The sequence below is a fragment of the Balaenoptera physalus genome, assembly GCF_965194825.1.
Source record: "Balaenoptera physalus genome assembly, chromosome: 15".
Classification (NCBI taxonomy): Eukaryota; Metazoa; Chordata; class Mammalia; order Artiodactyla; family Balaenopteridae; genus Balaenoptera; species Balaenoptera physalus.
In genome coordinates, this window is record NC_138894.1 from 10255647 (window position 1) to 10277431 (window position 21785).

At 41.4% G+C, this 21785-nt stretch overlaps 1 protein-coding gene across 3 annotated transcripts in view; it reads left to right on the forward strand.

Moving 5' to 3' along the window:
• Positions 1 to 717: 717 nt before the first annotated feature.
• Positions 718 to 21785, forward strand: part of MGAT4A (alpha-1,3-mannosyl-glycoprotein 4-beta-N-acetylglucosaminyltransferase A) — a 117641-nt gene continuing 96573 nt past the window's right edge. Inside the window, exons 1-2 of one of the 3 annotated variants that reach the window (XM_082427342.1) lie at positions 718 to 796; positions 4993 to 5321. In XM_082427342.1, the coding sequence (XP_082283468.1) occupies positions 5228 to 5321 (94 nt within the window). In that variant the 5' untranslated portion in view covers positions 718 to 796; positions 4993 to 5227. Of the gene's footprint in view, positions 851 to 1395; positions 3149 to 4992; positions 5322 to 21785 lie in introns of those variants that run through there. The other 2 variants (XM_082427341.1, XM_082427343.1) reach the window with 2 other exon arrangements.

Sequence of the window (21785 nt, forward strand, 5' to 3'; positions counted from 1 at the left end):
TAGTGGAAAAAATCAGAGGCTTTAGCACCCAAACGATCTGTATTTAACTCCTAGTTTATATTATCTTCTTCCCAGTCGCTTAAGCTAGTCCTTCTCCCTAAGTCCTGGTCTCCTCGTGGGTAAACTGGGGATAACGATGCCTATCGCTGGGGATGTCGCGAGAGCCAGATATCGGTGAGGTGCCTGGACGCGCGGGGCCTTGGAAGCTCTTGCTGGATTAGGTCGGGAGCCGCCCCGGGACCTGTCACCGGGAATGCCTCCCTGGCAGGATGGCGGGGACGGGACCCCAGCTGGGGGTAGGGGCTGGGGCCGGGGCACCCCGGGTGGTCGGGTCGCGCCCCAGGCGGAGGCTGGGGGCTCCCCGGGGCCTTTTGTTGGCAGCCTGAGCTGCCTCCGCGCACACGCCCGGGAGGATTAAAGCCAGATGTGGCGGCCGGGCGACGCCGAGCGCTCAGAGGCCGGGACCGGAGACCCAGACGCCGCTCCAGACCCGGCGGTGACGGTAAATGAAGCGGGGGAGATCTCACGAGAATGATACAGGCTGCGAGACGGCGCCCCTAAATGACAGCCGGGCGGGCCTCTGGCGGGCGGCTCGGCCGCGCGGGGGCGCCCGGTGGACGGCGCGCAGCACCGGCGGCCAATGGCTGGCGGGATCGCGGGCGGGGCCGGGCTCGGGGGCCGCAGCGCTCCAGCGGCGGGGTGGAGCCGCGCGGGGAGGCGGGGCGCCCGGCAGCAGCGGCGGCGGCCACAGCAGCCTCCGCGGCGGCCGCGGCAGGACTGGCAGCGCCGGCGGCGGGTGAGGGGCTCGCGTCGGCGGCGGCGGCGACGGCGGCGCGCGGGCAGTTTCGAGGTGGTGTGCAGGGCGGCTGCGCGGAGGGCGCGGGTTTGAGGGGCGGCCCCGGGTCGCGGGAGATCCACCTGCTGGTAACGGAGCAGCCTGCGCCGCGGCCCGGCCGGGAGCTCGTGCGTCTCCGGTTGCTGCGGGGCCGGCTCGGGGCGCGGGCGGGCCGGGCCTCGGGGCGGGGCGCGGGCCGGGCCGCCCTGGGTTCGCCGTCAGCCCCGCTCCGCCGCCGCCGCAGCCCCGGGGTGCTGCGCGCTCTCGGGGTGGCCGGCCGGGCGCCTGGTGCGTTCTCGGCTCTCCTAGGCGCGGCGGGGCTTGTCGACTTTGGGGCAAAGTGAAGGAAAGTGGGGGTTTGGGGATGCAGAGGGGGAGAGAGAGTTGCCCGCAGGACCTGCTGCCCCAGGGCGCACGCCTGTCCCGGAGTCGGCGGCGTCCTGGGGCCTCGGGGCAGGTGCGGCGGGGGCGAGACGGCCCGGGCGCAGGGGCTGGGGCTGCTGCCGGGTCGGCGAGGCGTGCACAGTCCTGGCGAATTTTCCTACAAAGTCAAGACCCGCCGGTCCTCTGTGCAAGCGTACCCCCATCCCCAGGCCTCAGTTCCCTCTTAACGAGGAAGCTGCAAGTGGGACCCTCGGGTTGGGGCCAGGTGATTCCACTGAGTGTACCCTGTGACAGCGCGAAGGCGTGTTTTATCAGCTGGCAGTCAGACCACTCGCGCGCCCGCTTTTTATTTCTCGCAGCGTGTGTTTCTCTGGAGCCCGTTCATTGCTTACAATCCGAATTGCGAAATATAGGCAGGCGCAGTGCATGTTTTCAGTGCTTTCCATATATTTTGCTGTTGTGCTTTTGCTGTCGGACGACTTCTGATAAAATAGAATGACAACGTCGTTCGTTCGAATTTAGAACCTAAATTTAGACGTGAATAATATGCGTTTAGTGGTTTATGTTTCTTTTTCTGAATGTTTAAAAAAAAAGTTCCATTAACAGGTTATCCTAACAAAGGTTTCTTTAGCCCACACGTGTAAATCTGAAAACGCACAGGATGATGAAATTATGTAAGCTGTATTGACGAAAAATAGAAATCCTTTTATAAACGTACAACCAATGAATTTTAACATAATTGCGGTGTATAAAGTTGTAGGGCTTACATCACGGATTTCATGATGGTGCCTTTCCTTTAGGTATCTCTGTCCTGTCTGTGGGATGGTAATTAAGCCATATGTTAAGTGTTTTCAGCCATAGAACATACTGACTATTTCAGAGAACACTTTAAAATCCAACAAAGGTTATGTATCTAATAATAACATAAAGGACTGCATCCCTTAAAGGACTGTTAATAAAACAGATTTTTCAGTGTGAGATCTAGAGTTGAAAGTTCCATACAGCTTTGTCAGGATGGAGAAGATGACCAGTAACTTTAGCCACTGCCTTTTTTGTTGTTAAGAATTCAGATGTGTTAAGTGATAGTCCCAGAGAGCGTCAAGGTGTTAGATTGAAATTTTTACAAATGTGGACACTGATGAAAAATATGGGTTACTTCTTCTCTTGCTTTAGGTAGTCAGTCAATCCAAAGGGCTCTTGGCTGTCCAGCCTCACCCTCCTGTTTTAAGAGCATGGGGATCATTGGTTTTACTCTTGTTCTGTGCAGTTAAACTTCATTAGTGTGGAAACCCTAATTAAAAATGTATGATGACATTCTTCCCGAGTGAAATGCTCTTGTATTTCTCTTGCAGAATTTCAGGTCTTATTTGTTGGCAGAGTTCATTATAAGTATTTTCTTCAAACCAGAGATTAATTACTTCCTGGATCCAATATTTAATATTCCTTATGTTTTTCCCGTTACCAATACTATATCTATAGTCTACTTTGATTATAGCGTTCATTCACTTTTACTTGTCTCTCTACCCATTTATACTGAATTTTATGGGATTTATTTGTATTTAATAAAACTGTGTTTCAAAATATCCTTTATTTTCTGATTCTCTGCTTCTCTACTTCCCCATGATTATTGACTGAATGTCTACTCTAATCACCTGTATACTTTTAGTTCTTTTACCAGGACAGAATCCTTCTTGAAGTAAGGTAGGGCTAAGGATATAGCAACAGAAAGTTAGATGAATTTTTATATGATGCCACAACAGGATTAAAATTCCAAGTTACATAATTCACTGAGTTATCCCTTCTCTTTTTATAATCAGAATTCATTATCGAGTACTTATTGGTATAAGACAATATATTAGGCACTTTATGGAAATGAGTTGAAATTCTGGGATTTCACCGTGAAGACTGTTGACATGGATATGTTAGAAGGTGAATAACTTTGGTTTTAGAAAATTATCATAACTTGAACGTGAGAATATCTTTGGAGTTCTTTGTTTGTGGAGAGTAAGGGGAGGGGAGTTCAGTACTTCTAGAATATTATACCACAGAACTGCTGCCCAAGGAGGATTAACAGGCCGCCTGGGTGTGAGTGGGGCAGGGGGAGGGCCTAGCCCAGGGTACAGGAAGTGAGAAATTCGTTTCAAGTTTTAAGTTGAAACTTTGAAATTTCCTGTGAATTTTGCAGTTTATTCCATAATAGATCCATACTGGTTGTAGAGTATAATTTTGTTTTTTAATTCACACGTAATCTGTTGGGTAAAGGTAACACCCGCGGATGATTCTCTAGTGTAACCTGAGACTTGGAATATCCCTGGTGCTTCTGGGGGCCCCAGTGCAGGTGGCCTAGTTTGAGAGGCAAAGGGTGGGAGATGAGGACTTGGACTTTGGAGTCATGCAAATTAGGGTTCTGTCCCTGGGTTCATTTTTTTGTGCGTAAAATAGGGTCAGCAATGCCTGCCTCACGGGAGTTTGTGAAGATTTAGAACGTGTGAGGGACACATGGGAAACCCTCAATGAGTTGTAGTGTCTATCATTCTTACTGTTAATCCTGTGCCCTAGTGATATCTTTTTTCACTAGTGGAGGTTTCTAGCAACATCACTTTTACAAACCAGCTGAGATGGTAGTTTCTGAATTGCCTACAAATGGCCGCTTTAATCAGCCGCCCTCTTTGCCATAGGGAATTGTCCCTTGGGCTTCCCAGGCCTTTTTGGAGGTGCATTAACTCACCCCACTGGAGTGTCACTTAGTGGATTGCCAAGTGCATCTCGTGGTCCCCCTGTGGCCACCAGGAATCAATGCACATCTTGTCGTGCCTGATACGCCCTGAGGGAATGAGACCGGCTGTACACAGAGCCGCCTGAACCAGTGACTGGCTGCAGGTTTTTGATTTGGTTTTATTTTTTAATACAGTTAACATTTATTGAGAACCTGTTAGGTGCTAGGTGCCTATGCTTAAGTACTTCTCAGGACATGATTTCATTCTGTTTTCTGAATAGCTTTGCTAGATGGGAGGCGATCTCCAGATTTCCTGAGTTAAAGCAATGCTAAGTGATTAGTCCTGGGTCCTATGGTATCCTGGTTGGATTGCCGCATTTTCTAAATGCTGAAATAATCCCGGTTTACACCCAGGGAGTAGGTTAATTGTTGGAAAAACGACATTTATTTTACGATGATGATCAATAGCAGTCATAACTGTAACCTTTTTATTATTTATGAGAACAGGAGGAGCCAGGGCAGGTAGTTTTCTCATTTTATGGATGAACCACAAAGCCAAGTTAAGTGATATGCCTGAAGTCACGCAAGCAGTGATGGAGCTGGATCTAGGACCTAGGGCTTTTGACCCTCGTAGGTTGTAGTCTGTCAGTTTTCTTTAAAAAATTTAAAACGTTAACTATTATTGTGCAACAGGAGGATTGCAGAGAGTGAAGATTATGTTACTCAGGAACCATTGTGTGATCATTAGAGTTCTCGGCTTGGAATCTGTGGCTTATTATTTAATGAGCCCCACCACTTCCCCCTTTAAATAAGTAACCACGACTCTATTTCCACAGGCAAAACAAAACCAATGAGGAGGGAGTATAGTTGGAAGCTTTTTTCCCTGGAGAAGAACCATATCATTGTAGTGTATTAAATGTCCTTTGGATACGGGGGTAATCTTTACGGATACAGTTTAGCCCAGCCAAAAATCTGTTTATAACAGTGACTGATAAATGAAGAAACTAATATTTTGCATCACTGAGCAAGTTTTTCTTTCTCTTTTCCGCCTGAATAGGAAGAAAGAAGCCTGCAGCATCCACCTATGAAGTCGGTGCCGACAGTCCTGAATAGTAATTGTGGATGGTGTAGCTGCCAGGCTGCTTCTGCCGAGCATCTGAAATGAACCTCTCCTATTGATTGTTTTGATTGGCCCAGAGCCAGGAGTACTGGATTCACCTGACTTCAGGATAAAAAGAAAACAGTCTTGGTTGTCATCATAAACATATGAACCAGTGTGATGGTGAAATGAGATGAGGCTCCGAAATGGAACTGTAGCCACTGTTTTAGCATTTATCACTTCGTTCCTTACTTTATCTTGGTATACTACATGGCAGAATGGGAAAGGTAAGGAAAACATCTCCAAAAATGTGCATGGAATGTAGTAGGTTTTTTGCTTTGTCAATGGTGCGTAGATGCTTGAGTTAAATGCCCCTACAATCTGCATGTTGCACGCTATCTGCTGGCGGCCTGCCAGTTTCTTTCTGACACAAAAATGAAGCAGTATTCTTGGACGGAGGAGACAGAATTTCTCATTTGAATGGGGTTTGTTTTGTTTTCGATTTCTTGTAATTGCACTTGGAGACACATGCTCGTCAGTGGTTTATATTATAAATGGCAGCCAAGTCGAGTAATAAAGACTTTTGTTTTGGCATTTTATCTTTTATTATTAAACATCATAAATGTTTAATAAGCTTCCTTGTACTGGATGTTGTATAAAACACTTAAAAGGACAGTCGGCGCCTTCATGAAATTTACATGCTGATTATACGAATGATTTGGTGCTGTGTAGTTAATGATTTAACCAGCATGTGTTGACAGATTGCTCTTTAGGCAAAAGTATTTTTGAAGTAGGTGAGGAGAAATTCTGATGTGAAAATTTTAAAAGTTTAAAAATTAATTTTGTTTAGACTATCAAACTGTGTTTCTAAGGGAGGTTGTCTGTTTAGTGATTGGAAGTATATTCAGGGCTAATGCATTTCTTTGCTTTTTTTGAAGAGAAAATATTTACAGTAAATTCCTACCCCTACTTTTTTGCTGTCTCCTTTCCTTATATTAATCTGGGGAATGTTGATGGCAAGAAGAATGGAAGTGAATATTGTATTTGGTTTGTTAGAGTCAAGGTAGAGTAGTAGTTGTCACCTGGTTATTGGAAGGTGGTGTTGCTGGCATTATTTTATTGACTTGTATGAAAGTAACTGAAAAGGTGTGTTCACGACTTAATTTTTCTCTGGTGTGTGTATTGATATGTATATATCTGTGTGAGTATATGTGTATATATGAAATAAGTTGATATAAGTGGGAAAACGTGTTCTGTGCTTTGAGCAAGTATAGTATTGTTTTTCTCTTTTTCTCTGAGTTGGACTCTAATTTCGGAAGGAACTGTTTGGGGAAAATGAATGAAATACTTACTGAAGACCTTTCTTCTTTGCGGACAAATATATACATTTTAGATTTCATTTTTTTTTTAGAAATTCACGTTCTTTTATTTATTTATTTATGACTGTGTTGAGTCTTCGTTTATGTGCGAGGGCTTTCTCTAGTTGTGGCAAGTGGGGACCACTCTTCATCGCGGTGCGCGGGCCTCTCACCATCGTGGCCTCTCTTGTTGCGGAGCACAGGCTCCAGACGCGCAGGCTCAGCAATTGTGGCTCACGGGCCTAATTGCTCCGCGGCATGTGGGATCTTCCCAGACCAGGGCTCGAACCCGTGTCCCCTGCATTGGCAGGCAGATTCTCAACCACTGCGCCACCAGGGAAGCCCTAGATTTCATTTTTTAATCGTACCAAAAGGAGAAGACTTACTTAAGAAGAACTTTGAGTAGTTAATCAAACTATTGCTTGTCCCTGACATGAACAGAACAGATGACTAGCCTTAAAATCTACTTAGGAAATAAGAGAATTGGCCCTAAGAAGAGTATATGGATTTTTTTCTTATCAGGAAACTTACCTATTCAGAGAGTTATAGTAACAGAAACTTGACCCTTTTTACTGTGTCTTATTTAAAGGATTAAAACTTTTGGAATCTCCATTCCTTTTATCTTGTTTCATATGTAAAGCTATTATAAGCATTATTTTTTTTGTGTGTTAAGTTGTCTTTAGAATCAAAATTAATTTCCAAAAATATAAAGATCCTTTCACCATGTAGTATTAGAGATACACACAAAAAGCCTCTTCTCTTTGATTATCACTCTTTGAACAGTCTGTAATCCTTCTGTGCATACTTTTCTGCTCTGTTTTTTCTGCTTAGTGTTTTGTCCGGACTCTTTCAGGTATCAACAGAGGTCTCCTGTCGTGCTTATGTAAAATCCCCTGTGCTTTAATGCCATCGTTTATGTAACCACTCTAACTGCTGAGCATTTGGATTCTTTCTAGATCATTCTGGCAGTCAGCCTGGATTTTCCAGAGCCAGCCTCATTTCAGATGTTTCATTATTATATACTCATAAACCACGTGCTCTGCTTTTTATATTGAAAGCATGGTTTCTGTAATCACTGATGTTTCTGGACTCAATAATTTTTATCTTTCATTCATTCATTGGTCCCTTTCATGTACCTGTCCTGTGCCTAGCACTGTGTTATATGCTGTGAATATGAAAAGGAAGAAGACACTTAACGCCTTTGGGAAGCTCAAGGACCAGTAGGGGAAGATGCAAGTAAAAAAATGTGATACCATCAGATAGACTAAGATAGAATCAGTAACAGAGTGCTGTGGTTGTGCTGTTATAAGCATATTATATGTTATATATTGTCTCATTTAATCCTCATAATGACCTCGGGAGGTATTATTTTACCCCCTTTCTATAGATGAGGAAACCAAGGCAGAGTGGTAGAGAAACTTGTCAAGATCGTACATTAAGGGGAAGAGTGAAGTTTAAACTCAGTCAGGCTGGTTCTGAGATTATGCTCTTAGCTATTGGTCTACTGCCCAGAAGAGCAGAGACCGGGCAGAATAGGGGACAGTAGGCATGTCAGGTGGAGGAGGCTGCCCTGCGTCCGTGAACTTCTGCAAGGGTGTAGAGCATTCGTGCTTTGGAATTATGAGACGCTCATTGTGATTGGCACGTAGGATTCCAGGACTGTCCCAGGGTTTAGCTGGTAATCCCAGTGCAGTTCCTATCATATTTGTTATAGGTCTTCATTTACTACTTGGAAGAATACATGAGCTTGTCCATGGGACTGGCGTAAGTTGAGGAGGATGTCAGGAACCCAACCAGGAAAGCTGGAGTTCAGGCCAGGGTACAAGTTTCTGCAGGGTATACAGGATTCTCACATAAAAATTAGGCAGAATTCCAACTGTGTGGAAAGCACAGGTTGGGAAAGTTGTAAGCAGGTGTGAGAGTGGGACAAGGGTAATTACATGTCTTACTTGTATGTGTGTGGGGAGTGGGGGGAGGGTTCTCCTAATGAACTTCCTATTTTGGTCAGGCACAGTCCAGAAACTGGGCAACACCAAGCAAGCAATCTTAGATGCCTGTCCTTAGGGACATCTAGCATTCATGTACATGTTTCTATGTGGCCATGTGTTTTCTTTCCTCTTGGTTATTTACCTAGGAGTGGAATTGCCAGGTCATGTGGTAACTCTATATTTAATCATTTGAGGAGCTGCCAGACTGTTTTCCAAAGTAGCTGGACCATTATGCATTTCTTCCAACAGGGTGTGTGAAGGTTACCATTTCTTTGCATCCTTTTTTTTTTTTTTTTTTTTTTAAATTTATTTATTTATTTTTGGCTGTGTTGGGTCTTCGTTTCTGTGTGAGGGCTTTCTCTCGTTGCGGCAAGTGGGGGCCACTCTTCATTGCGGTGCGCGGGCCTCTCACTGTCGCGGCCTCTCCCGTTGCGGAGCACAGGCTCCAGACGCGCAGGCTCAGTAGTTGTGGCTCACGGGCTTAGCTGCTCCGCGGCGTGTGGGATCTTCCCAGGCCAGGGCTCGAACCTGTGTCCCCTGCATTGGCAGGCAGATTCTTAACCACTGCGCCACCAGGGAACCCCTTCTTTGCATTCTTGATGACACATGTTATCTGGCTTTTTGGTTGCACTCATCCTAGTAGTAGTGAAGTAGTATATCATTGTGCTTTTTATTTGTATTTCTAATAATGTTAAGCATCTTTTTATGTACTTATTAGCCATTTGTATATCTTCTTCGGAAAAAAATGTCTATTCAGGTTCTTTGCCTATTTAAAAAGAATTTTTTAACTATTAAGTTGTAAGAGTTCTTTATATATTCTAAGGCAAAAATACAGTAAGGGTAGTGGATCAACCACCTATATACCTAGTATGAAGGTTAAAAGACAAAACTAGTAAAACCATATAACTATAAATAAAAATAAATACACATATACACACACAATAATTAAGGGATACACAAAATAAAAATATGTTAAAGATGACATCAAAAACATAAAATGAGGGGGTGGCATAAAAATGTAGTGCTTTTAGAATGTGCTCAAACTTAAATGACCATCAATTTAAAATAAATAGCTATATACATAGGTTGTTATAGAAGAACCTCATGGTAACTACAAACCAAAACCTGATAATAGACACTAAAAATAAAGAGGAAGGAATACAAACATAATATTGAAGAAAGTAGTCAAATCAGAAGGGAAGAGAGCAAGAGAAGAAGAGAGGAATAGAGAAGACCAATAAAAATAACCAGGAAAAAAAATTAACAAAATGGCAGTAAGTACATACCTGTCAGTAATTTCTTTAAATGTAAATGGACTAAACATTCCAATCAAAAGACATAGGGTGGCTGGATAGATACAAAGGCAAGACTCATATATACACTGCCTATTAAGAGACTCACTTTAGATCTAAAGACACACATAGACTGAAATTGAGGGGATGGAAAAAGGTATTCCATGTAAATGGAAATAGAAAGAAAGCTGGGACAGCTTTTTATTTAAGCATACTTAAATATCAGACAAAATAAACTTTAAAACAAAGACTGTAACCACAGCAAAGAAGGACATTACATAATGATAAAGGGATCAATCCAACAAGAAGATATAACACTTGTAAACATGTATGTACCCAACATAGGAGCACCTAAATACATAAAGCAAATATTAACAGACATAAAGGGAGAAATTGACAGTAATACAATAATAGTAGGGAACTTTAACACTCCACTTACATCAATGGATAGATCATCCAGACAGAATCAATAAGGAAACACTGGCATTAAATGACACATTAGACCAGATGGACTAAATAAATAAATATATATAGGACTTTCAACCCCAAAAGAGCAGAATACACATTCTGTTCAAGTGTGCTTGTAATATGCTGCAGGATAGATCACATGCTAGGCCACAAAAAAAAGTCTCAGTAAATTTAGGAAGATTGAAATCATATTAAGCATCTTTTCTGACCACTGCATATGAGACTAGAAATCAACTACAAGAAATAAAAACTGGGAAAAAACAAATATGTGGAGTCTAAACAACATGTTATAAATATTTAATGGGTCATTGAAGAAATAAAAGAGGGAATAAAAGTATACTTTGAGACAAATGAAGATAGAAACACAGCATTCCAAGATTTATGGGACACAGCCAAGGCACTTCTAAGAGGGAAGTATATAGCAATACAGGCTTACCTTGGGAAATGATAAAAAATCTCAAAGAATCTAACCTTACACGTAAAGGATCTAGAAAAAGGGGAACAAAGCCCAAAGTTAGTAGTAAGGAAATAATAAGAGTGGAAATAAATGAAGTAGAGATGAAAAAAGCAATGGAAAAGATCAATGAAACTAAGAGCTGGTCCTTTGAAAAGATAAACAAAATTGATAAACCTTTAGCCAGACTCATCAAGAATAAGAGAGGGCCCAAATAAATGAAATGAAAAATGAAAGAGAAGTTACAACTGATACCACAGAAATACAAAATATAAGAGATTACTATGAAAATTTGTACATCAACAAATTGGATGACCTAGAAATAATGGATAAATTCCTAGAAACATACAATCTTCCAAGACTGAATCAGGAAGAAATAGAAAGTCTGAGCAGACTGATTACCAGTAATGAAATTAAATCAGTAATTAAAAAAAACTCCCAAAGAACAAATGTCCAGGACCAGATAGCTTCACAGGTAACAGGAGCCTTTAGCTCCTTGAAGAATGGAGCCTTAATGGACTAATTCCTGTGTGGTATCAGCACTTCTTGTCCCTCTCAGTGGACAGTGCAAGGAAGTGTGTGTGTTTATACACACATCTGTTATCTATTTCTATATCCATCTGTATATATTAAAAAAAAACCACCATGAGTTCATACTGGTCCCTCTGATTTTAATCCAGTGCTATAGTGTTCATTCTAGTCTAGTCTAGACATTTCCCTGTCTCCATAAAAAACATGGCTGTTAGTATCCCAATATAGTAATTATTTGCTCAATCTCAGTGTATACATATATGCAGTCTCCTGGTAGAGATATTAACTTAAGCATGCTTTATTATCATCGTCTCATTAGAAGACCACCTAGAGTTTTCTTCCTCTGAGATGAGGGATCTAGTCTAGGACTGTGATCATTTTAGGACAGATCATTCTTTTCTTTTTGTTTTTTAACATCTTTATTGGAGTATAATTGCTTTACAATGGTGTGTTAGTTTCTGCTCTATAACAATGTGAATCAGTTATACATATACATATGTTCCCATATCTCGTCCCTCTTGCATCTCCCTCCCTATCCCACCCCTCTAGGTGGTCACAAAGCACCGAGCTGATCTCCCTGTGCTATGCGGTTGCTTCCCACTAGCGATCTATTTTACGTTTGGTAGTGTATATATGTCCATGCCACTCTCTCACTTTGTCACATCTTACTCAGTTTCTTTGTACGACCGTTGTTCTGATCATCGCCCCCTCCCCCCATTCTTGTAATACTTCTTACTTTGTTCAAAAACTCTTGGGCTCGCACAGAACTACCCCCCCGTTTCTTGGTATACACAGATATCTATACTTTATAAGGAGACATGCTTATTAGAGGAAACAAACTCTCAATTATATTGACAGTCTTCTACTTATTTAAATTAACAAAAAAGTACCCATATACTTTACCTCTTTTTTTTGCATTCCAACCTTTTTCCGAATATTTTTCTCTTTTTAGTAGTATTTACAAAATACATTTATATCCACTTAATATAATTTTTTTTTCTTCCAGTGTCCACATTGTCACAACTTGTCTACAGGAGGTCCTTTTAAAAGGGCTGTTGTCTTTATCTCTTTAGAACTCTCCCTGACATCTTTGGAAGCATCCTTGTTTTCTTAATTCTGTTTCCATGCTTGCAGACACGTCCTGATTTTTTTCCCCCTATCAGAAGATGTGGAATTAGTTATGCCTTAAAAGTCCTAGTTCTTTTCAGTAGGAATTATATTAGAGACCAAAATTTTGGTGCCTGTGAGACTCCATGATGGACAAGCGTTGCTGTTGTTCTTAGGAAATGGTCATTGGTTGGTTTTTCCAATTTAACCCATCATGGTGCTGTACCCTACTTTCCTTTCTTTATGAGGTTTTATTGATCACTAAGACTTTGTCCTGTGTTGATGAGCTCCAGCTCTCTAAAGAGGCATTCCAATATGATTACAGTTTTGTAGGGCAACTGGGCAGCCTGGGACTTGTTACTTAAAGGAGAATGTGAAGTGGGATAGGAAAAGTTTGCCTACAGGTTTCTCTCTTTCTTCACATGGTGGCAAATGGCCAGATGTTACTTGAATTTACCTCTTTGTTAGTACTGGCAGGCTTCAGCATAGAGAAACTTCTGTTGGCACCTTGATTGCTATTTCAAAGTACTAAAAAAAATTTTTTTTAAAATTTCTTCACAATTCCTGTGTATGAGTTATGGAAAAAGGAGATAAATGTTCCAGGAAATGTAATATCCCTAAACTGGATGTCTGGTGCCTTGCAGCCATGGTAGAGTTTTCCCTGGTACCATGTTGATCTTTCATTAAGTCAGTGGAGGTTAAGTTTAAAAACCTGACCTTCAAGATTTGTGTTGTAAAGTTTTTTTTTTTGTTGCCTCTCCTAATTTTAATTTAGCTCAAGTTGTCTCTTTTTGTAACTCTGCAGCATTCCTCTGAATCTTTTATCTGTTCCTGTTTTTCCCCATTTCACTTTCAGTCAGTGGTAAGGTTCTATTAGTTTGCAAACTATTTTGCAGAGAGATAATAAGACTGATTAGACCTCTGTTATTACTGTATACTGCTGCTGTTTCAGGAGAAATCCGCCTGTAGTTTCAAAGAAGATAAGCATAGGGTTGGTATTTGGGGATGGTAAAGATTTGATGGTCTCATTCAGTCCTCACAACAGCTCTAGGGAAACAGATCAATATTAAAATCCCTGTTTGAAGACACTAAGGCAATTAGTAAATTACTTCATCCCACTCTGTTACCTGACTGGAGAAAGATGGAGTGCAAGGTCTAAGCCCAGGTGTGTCTGATGCCCTGGCTTGGACTATCTGAAGCAGACTGCCCACTGCAGTAGAAAACAGGGTTCCCGTAGAGGGGCTTCTGGAAGTCCCATTTTGTTGGTCACCGAATGTGGCTTCTTCATATGCTTTTTCTAAAACAGTATTTTCTTTGATAGTATTTAATCATGTTCTAGCCCTATTCATTTATTTTGCAATTTTTTTTAAGTATGAGGTTTCCATTTTTAAGAAATTTAGAGAAAAAAATCCAGTTCAGTTTGATTGTTTTCAGATTAAAAAGTCAGTTCACCCTGCCATTAGTTAAAGGATACTTAGGTCATGCAAATAATCTGTTGCAAAATTCCCTTTAAATTGAAGTGTCTGTGTTATTGGTTGCTGATATTTCTGGAAGAAATGTGTGTTGGCTTGAGTGATGATGGTGGGATTTTGTTTTGTCACAGAGTAACAACCATTAAAGTGTCTTTCTAGGAACATGTTGCCATAGTTTAAGGTGGATATAACCTTTTCTTTTTCCCAGATATAATTAACACAGAATCTTAAACTTTCAGAGTTTAGGTTTATTGCTCTGATGCAGAGGAGGACACATAAATCTAGAGGCTTTTGATTAAAATAAAGCACATAATCAGTGACTATATCAAATTTAGTATGTTTCCTTTTATTATGGACCTAAAAAGCAGGCTGTTTATTGTCAGTGTGCTAACTGAAAGAACCTTGACATTGAGTAAATCACAGAGGAGGATGTCATAGTCTTGGCTTCCATATTTTGGTCTGTAACAGAGTTGATTAAGGTAAACCTAAGGCAGCTGGCAAAAAAATTTATAGGTAGTTAGAAAATGTTAGGTTTGCAGTGTGGAACTTAAGTTACTTTGGAACCATTTTCAGTGAGTGAGTTATAATGAAGGTCAGGTGTATCATGGAATGTGTGAAATTTTTGACTTCTGACAGATGTTTAAATATTTGGATTAAGTCGTAGAGAAGGTCCAGAAAGAACTCCAGAGATTACACATGACCAGCCTTGCTCTGGCAGAGTTGGACTTGATTCCTTTTTAGAAGTGAAAGGCAAGGTGAATGTAGAGGTTATTAAACTCTTAAGATGCTGTTGATAGTTTTCTTTTCCTGAGGAATAATGGCAGTATTATCATTGGGGAAAAATAAGATCCTAGAGATCTTGGTTCTTTTAGAGCTTGTGCTTGGATTTTGGAAAAGTCACTTTAGCTTTCTGGCTTTGTTTGTTTTGGGTTTGGGTTTGGGTTTTTGTTTTTTGTTTTTCTTTTTGCCTCTCATTTCACTGTTAATGATCATGGAGGAATTTTAAAGATTGGGTGAAGTGCTTGAAGGCAAAGTGTAGGCAAACAGTTTCTTTGTTTTGTGGTTTTTTTTTTTTCCCCTAAGGACGAAAAGGTGGATCTGCAAATTACAGAGCTTGATGTTTGGGGACAGACATTAGTTGCGCAGTTTGAGAGCCTGAATATTTATAAAAAGAAGCAGTGATTGCTGGCAGCCAGCAAAAATGAACTAGGATTGAGTGTAGACAATGAGCCTCTTAAAGGACAGAGACCGTGTCCCCACCCTGCCCGACTCCATTTTTAAAAATTTCAAAGTATACAGAAAAATATAATGAATAATATAGAAGTATTCCCCCTAGATTTTCATATTTACTTCCAGTCTTTTCATTTTTAATAAATGAAGCATGGCAGATTTCCCTAAAATCTTTCACCCATTTTTCATCTCTGCCCCCTACCTTGACTGAGACAAACCATATCATGTCTGTGTGCTCTTCTGGTCCACTTTTTATACATTGATTTATGTATGTAAGTATCCACAGATTGTACGTATGTATGTATGTACATGTATATATCATTTTTTGTGTTTTAAAACATTTAAATAAATCATACTGTGCTCTGTTACAACAGTACTATGCAAGCATTATCCTACATGTATAACAACATCTTGTCTTTTTTTTTCTTATAAATTTATTTATTTATTTTTGGCTGCTTTGGATCTTTGTTACTGCATGTGGGCTTTCTCTAGCTGCAGAGAGCGGGGGCCACTTTTTGATGTGGTGCGTGGGCTTCTCATTGCGGTGGCTTCTCTTTGTTGCTGAGCACGAGCTCTAGGCGCGTGGGCTTCAGTAGTTGTGGCTCATGGGCTCTAGAGCGCAGGCTCAGTAGTTGTGGCGTGTGGGCTCAGTAGTTGTGGCACATGGGCTTAGTTGCTCCACGGCATGTGGGATCTTCCCGGACCAGGGCTCAAACCCGTGTCCCCTGCGTTGGCAGGCGGATTCTTAACCACTGTGCCACCAGGGAAGTCCCTTGTCTTTTTTTTTTTTTTAATCACATCATTTCAGTGTTTCTGAGATCCCTCCACATCCTGGAGGTCCCTACTCCATCATTTTCGCAGTTGTCACTCTATGGCCACTTTTTTACACCATTCTGTTCTTAGCAAGATTGGTCAAGTTCTTCTAAACTGGCTATATAACATTTTCATTGTTGTTCATTCAGCAGCTTGCCTTTTAGGGTTTAGGTCACAGCATGATCAACGTTACTCTTTTGTCCCTGCATACATGGTAGATAACGTTTAGGACACAGTATCAAAACCTCTGTATTATTAATTTTATCAGTCCCTTCAATGTGCACATTGTAGTCTTCATTTATAGTGTTTGAGTACACTTAGTTCTGGGTTTTGAGTCATAGAAATTTTATTGCTAGTTGATTTTCATTAAGGTCAGACTGTTCCAGGATCACATATCAGTTGTTTGACTATAGATAATATTTTGAATGGACATCATTTATTTCCTCAATGGTTAGGGTGATCATATAATTTATTGTCCAGACTGGGGCACTAGAGAACAATTATTGTTACTAGTAACAGGCTGGGATAACAGTTGTAAACTGGAACTGTCCCTAAGCAAAGGTAAGTTTGTAGTCAGCCTATTAAAGAAGGGAAGGACAATGGTAGAAAATGACTGGCCATGTAGGGACAGAACAGGGAAACTGATTTACTCGTGATGGGAAGTGAAGCTCTCAGCGATCAGAATCATTATGAGCCTGTGTACCTGAGAGTGTGTGATCCAGGGCACTAATCAAACACCACGTGGAACCAGCCCAGCGTTGCAATTAATTCCTTAAGAAGGAAGTGTGAACAGGGAGGAGGGGGAAATCATTCCCCAGGTCGTGGCAAGTTTCTGCTAAAGCAGTAATGAAAGGAAGTTACCTTTTAGTGTGTTGATTGTGATCTAGAAGGTTAATCAACCCTCTTTTCAAGGGAAATAGGCGTTGCCCTTTCTGACCTGATTGGATGGAAAGAGTAAAGATAACTTGGGTTTCCTTATCAGAAAACTAAGATATAAGGTAGAAATAGGACACTGCGGACATCCGCCTGTTGCCTTCCTTAAGGGAATTTCCTTCCTGCGTGTGGACTATGCCTCTTGTGTTCTTTTGATAAACTGGCCAGAAGTTAATATGCAAACTATAGGGAAGTAATTGAACAAGGCCGCCCTCCCCCCCGCCCCCCCCCCCCCCCCCCCCCCCCCGTGAGTCTTACTGCTTACCTTGCTCGGTGATGAATTCTATCTTGAAGGAAATGTACTAACCCCAGTGATAGGATATTGGTGCTTTATTGCCATGGTGCTCTTTGGTTTGTAAGTAGCTTTCTTCAGATTGCTCCTTTTTCTTTCTTCAGCTCAGTTAATTTATTCATTCACTTTATGCTTATTGAGCACGTACAAGGAACTGTTCCACGAGGCACTGGCAGTATAGTGGTCAACAAGGTAGGCGACATCCTTGCTGTCATAGAGCCTATTTATCCAGATCTTCAGTGGGGAGGGGGGTTACACAGTAATAGCTGAGCAACTGAACAGCCTAGATGATTTAATGAATATTGACAGTAAAACACGCTAATGCGATGGCCAGTGACAGAAGGAGGAATGAGGGCTGTTTAGATACAGGTAGTCAGAGAAGGCGTCTCGGAGGAGGTGACAGTTGAATGGAGGCCTAAGTGATAAGAAACCAGAGAAGTAGGGCAAAGAAGCCAGAGAAGTAGGGCCAGAAGTAGAAACAGGAAGTACAAAAGTCAAGGGTGAGCTCTTTCAAAAGGCATGTTGAAAGAGCATAAGGAAGAATCATTGTGGGTGAAGCATAGTGAGAGGAAGGGGGTGTCGGGAGTACGGTAGAGATGGTGTCGTGAGTTCTGTGATAAATGCGAGGTGCTCAGGCCAGAGGTAGAAATGTGCATGTTGTTGGCATATTGAGGAGACTGAGAGTCATGGGAATGGAAGAGGAAACTTAGAGGGTTGAGCCCTGTCACACTCTGTCATTGAGGTCAAGTGGAGAAGGAGAAGCCGTGAAACAGGAGGAATATAGGGAATTGTGATGCCGAAGAATCACTTGAGGGAAGTGTTTGCAGACGGAGGAAGGTTGTCAGTCGTGTGGAATGACGCTGAGAGGTTGTGTAAGGTGAGGACAGACCGATTTTATGTACAGTTTTTAAGTTTCTCATCCTGACATCTCAGGGGTCTCCAGGATCTAGCTCATCTTCATCTTGTAAGCTATCACCATCCGAATACTTAATATTAACCGAAAATTGTTGGCCTTCTTTCCTCTTGCGGATGTTCCTCTCCTAATCCTCTTTGCCACAGCCTTATCTGTTCCATAGGTTCTGGCTTAAATGACTCAGCAGTCCGACAATCTCTAGCTGTCCCTTTGACCCTCATGGCACCTCCCTGCCAGTGTGTCAACTCATGACCTGATCTCAGAACTCAGTACAGAAGTGCCCTCAGCCTCCTAGCAGTGTCTCCCAGGGCGTGGCATCTTGGTACCTCTTGACTCTCCTCTTCCCAATGCGCTCAGTTCCCCCTAAGTTCCACCATCATGACTTTTTCATGTTTGTTTCTTCTGGTCCCCCTATGAAGAAGAGTGGATCTTCGAGTTCTGTTTCCTAGGCCCTTCAGTTAAAGCAGTATTATTGCTGTATGCTTATGTGTTGTGTGCTTTTAAATTAAGTAAAAATTTTTATTAAAGTAAAATATGCTCATAGTTAGAAAAAGTTTTTTGATAGCACTGAAAGGTGATATTGAAAGAATAGCATCCAGCTTCATCTCTTTGTACTCTCCTAGTCTCCTGTCCCAAAAGGAGCTATATTCAGTTCTTTTGGCTGTTCTTTTTGGCATTTCCATACTTATAAATTATATGTGTGTATGTATACTACTCTTCCTTGATTTTGTTTTCACTTCTAGACATCATCTATGGGCTTCCTCTCGTAGATGAAAATTTAGCTCTTATTCCCTCTTTCCTTCTCATTCTTCCAATATAATAGTTACATCACAATTTTTAGCTAAATCATGACTCCATATTTACATTATTGTGATTGAGTGACTACATCTTACTTTTGAGCCAAGTATTGTACTTGTACCTTTCCTTTATTGTACAACCTTTTGTTTCCCTGGTATTAACAGTTCTCATTCTGGTGTGATTTTCTGCGTGCCTGTTTTATTCCAGTTCGTTCTCTGTGCCATATGTCTATTAGTAGTTCTCTCCAAATGCTTTCATATGCCAGATAACTTATCAGTTTTATTTTCTTCCCAGCTGTTTCTTTCCTGAAGCTCTGTGTCCTTCTCCAATCTGGACTGGTCACACTCTAGGCCTCTGCAGAGCTGTCTTCTGGATCTGCCGTTGCCATTATCCTGGGAGTTCCCTTTGTCTCCCTCTTGGGAGTGTTTTCTAGATCCCAAGTTTTTCTCTTTCTTGGCTTTTTTCCTTTGCATGTTCTCCAGCAGCTTCCTGAATAGGTACATGTTTAAATATTTTAAAATCCTAGTTTTGGGACTTCCCTGGCAGTCCAGTGGTTAAGACTTTGCCTTCCAATGCAGGAGCTGCAGGTATGATTCCCTGGTCAGAGAGCTAAGATCCTACATGCCTTGCGGCCAAAAAACCAAAACATAAAACAGAAGCAATATTATAACAAATTCAATAAAGACTTTAAAAATGGTCCACATCAAAAAAATCTTCAAAAAAAAAAAATCCTAGTTTCACACTTCACTGATGGCTGGGTAAAGAATTTTAAGTTGAAAATTATGTTTCCTCTGAATTTTTAAGAAGTGCCTTCACTGTCTTCTAGCAGCCAGTGTGGCTATTCAGTTCTGTATTCTTGGTATAATACCTGTTCCCTCTACCCCTTTAAAAACCTTTAAAATGTATTTTATCTTCCTCTCTCTCTTTCTCCCTTTCCTCCTCTCCCTCCCTTCCTCCCCCTCCCCATCCCCCTCCGCTCCTTTTTCTTTATTGTACTGGCTAGAAACTCCAGTGTAACATCAAATAAAAATGACATGAGTGGACATCCTTGCTTTGTTCCCATTAAGTATATGATGTGAATTATAGAGCTTTTAAAATCATAAACGAGTTGGATTTTGTCAAATGCTTTGTAATGCATCTATTGAAAATCATATTTTTTAATCCTTTATTCTATTAATATGGTATATTAATTGATTTATGATGTTGAATCAACCATGCATTCATTACCATCTGAGCCTGGGTTTTTTTCTTTGGGAGGATTTTTGAAAAGAACAAACTTTTGGCTTTATTGATTTTTTTTTTTCCCTATGGTTTAAGTTGGGGAGAACTGACATCATGAAATACCTGTTTAGATCTTCTTTGATTTCTTTCAGCAGAGTTTTGTAGTTTTCTGTATATAGATCTTGGACATATTTTGTTAGGTTTATACCTAAGTATTTTATTTTGGGGAGTGCTAATGTACATGGTATTGTGTTCTCAACTTTAAATTCCAGTTGTTGCTGGTATATAAGAAAGCCATTGGTTTCTGTATATTAACCTTGTATCTTGAAACCTCTCTGTAACCACTTATTAGTTCCAGGAGTTTTTTTATTGACCTCTGGGATTTTCTACATAGACAGTTGTCATCTGCAAACAAAGACAGTTTCCTTTCTTTCTTCTCGATCTGTATATGTAATTTTAATTTCCTTTTCCTGTTTTATTTCAGTATGATGTTGGATAGGAGTGGTGAGAGCAGACATCTTTGCCTTTTTCCTGATCTTAGTGGGAAAGCATCTAGTGTCTCACCGTTAAGTGCAGTGTTAGCTGTAGATTTTTTGTAGACGTTCTTGCTCAAGTTGAGGAAGTTCCCCTCTATTCCTAGTCTGTGGAAAGCCATTGATTTTTTCCACATATTTTCTCTCTCCTCTCCCTCTGGGTGTAGTTGGTGATAGCTTATACTATAAGGCTCTGTTCAGTTTTCTTCAATCTTTTTTTCTTTCTGTTCTTCAGATTGGATAATTTCTACTTCTCTAACTTCTAGTTCACTGATTCTTTCTTTTGCCACCAGAAATCTGCTGTTGAGCGCCTACCGTGAATTTTTTTTTTTTTTTCCGTGAATTTTTCATTTTAGTTACTGTTCAGCTCCAGACTTTCCATTTTGTTTTATAATTTATAAACTTATAATTTATAAATTTATAATTTATATCATTGCATCAGTTTCATCACAGTGTCCTTTAATTTGTCAAATGTGGTTTTATTTAGTTCTTTGATAGCAGCTGTTTTGAAATCTTCATCTCCTAAATCCAACAATTGGGAACGCTCAGAGACATTGCCATGGACTGCTTGTAAATTTTTTTCCCCTGGAGTACGGGTCACACTTTCTTTTTTCTTCTCATGTCTTGTAAATTTTTGTTGACTACTATATATTTTAGATAGTACAGTGATGCAACTCTAGATTCTTACTTTTTACCCTTGAAGGTGGTGGTGGTGGTTTTGTTGGCTCATTTGTTTAGGAACCTGAAAATCTCTGGAGTCTGTCTCTCCCACAGTGTGTGACTACTGATGCCCTACACTTTTGTTTTGGTTTGTTTTTATTTTTAAGCCTGGTTTCCTCGAGGGGTTGCACCTGTGTCTGCACAGCATTGAGCTCAGCCACAGGTTGGTCAGAGGTTGTAGTTAAGCCCTTGGAGCAGTAAGGCTCCCTTCCCTGCTGGTGATGCATGTGGACAGTGGAGCAGTCGTACTTGAGGCTTTCCTCTCCTCTGGCCTCGTTTGGTTCCTCTTTGTGGGGGCTTGGGTTCTGTCGGCCGGGCATCTGTGGGTGCCCTGGGCCCTCTCTGGTCTCTGCTGTGCATGCTCATAGCTCCGAGTCAACCTGGGAGATGTGAAGAGCCTTTTAAGCCCCTGTAGCTGTCTGAGTCTCCGGAACTCCCTGTTAAGTCTCTGGCTAGTCTGCAATGCCCAAGTCCATTGCTCACCCCAAACAGAACTGCATCCTCAGGCTCGCATAGCTGCCGGCCCTCCCTGCGCGTTTGCCTCTGGGTTGCACTTTGCCCAGCAACGCTCCAAATCAAATGAGTCCCCTCCGAGAACCTGCTGGTGTCAAGGCCTGTCTCTGCCTTG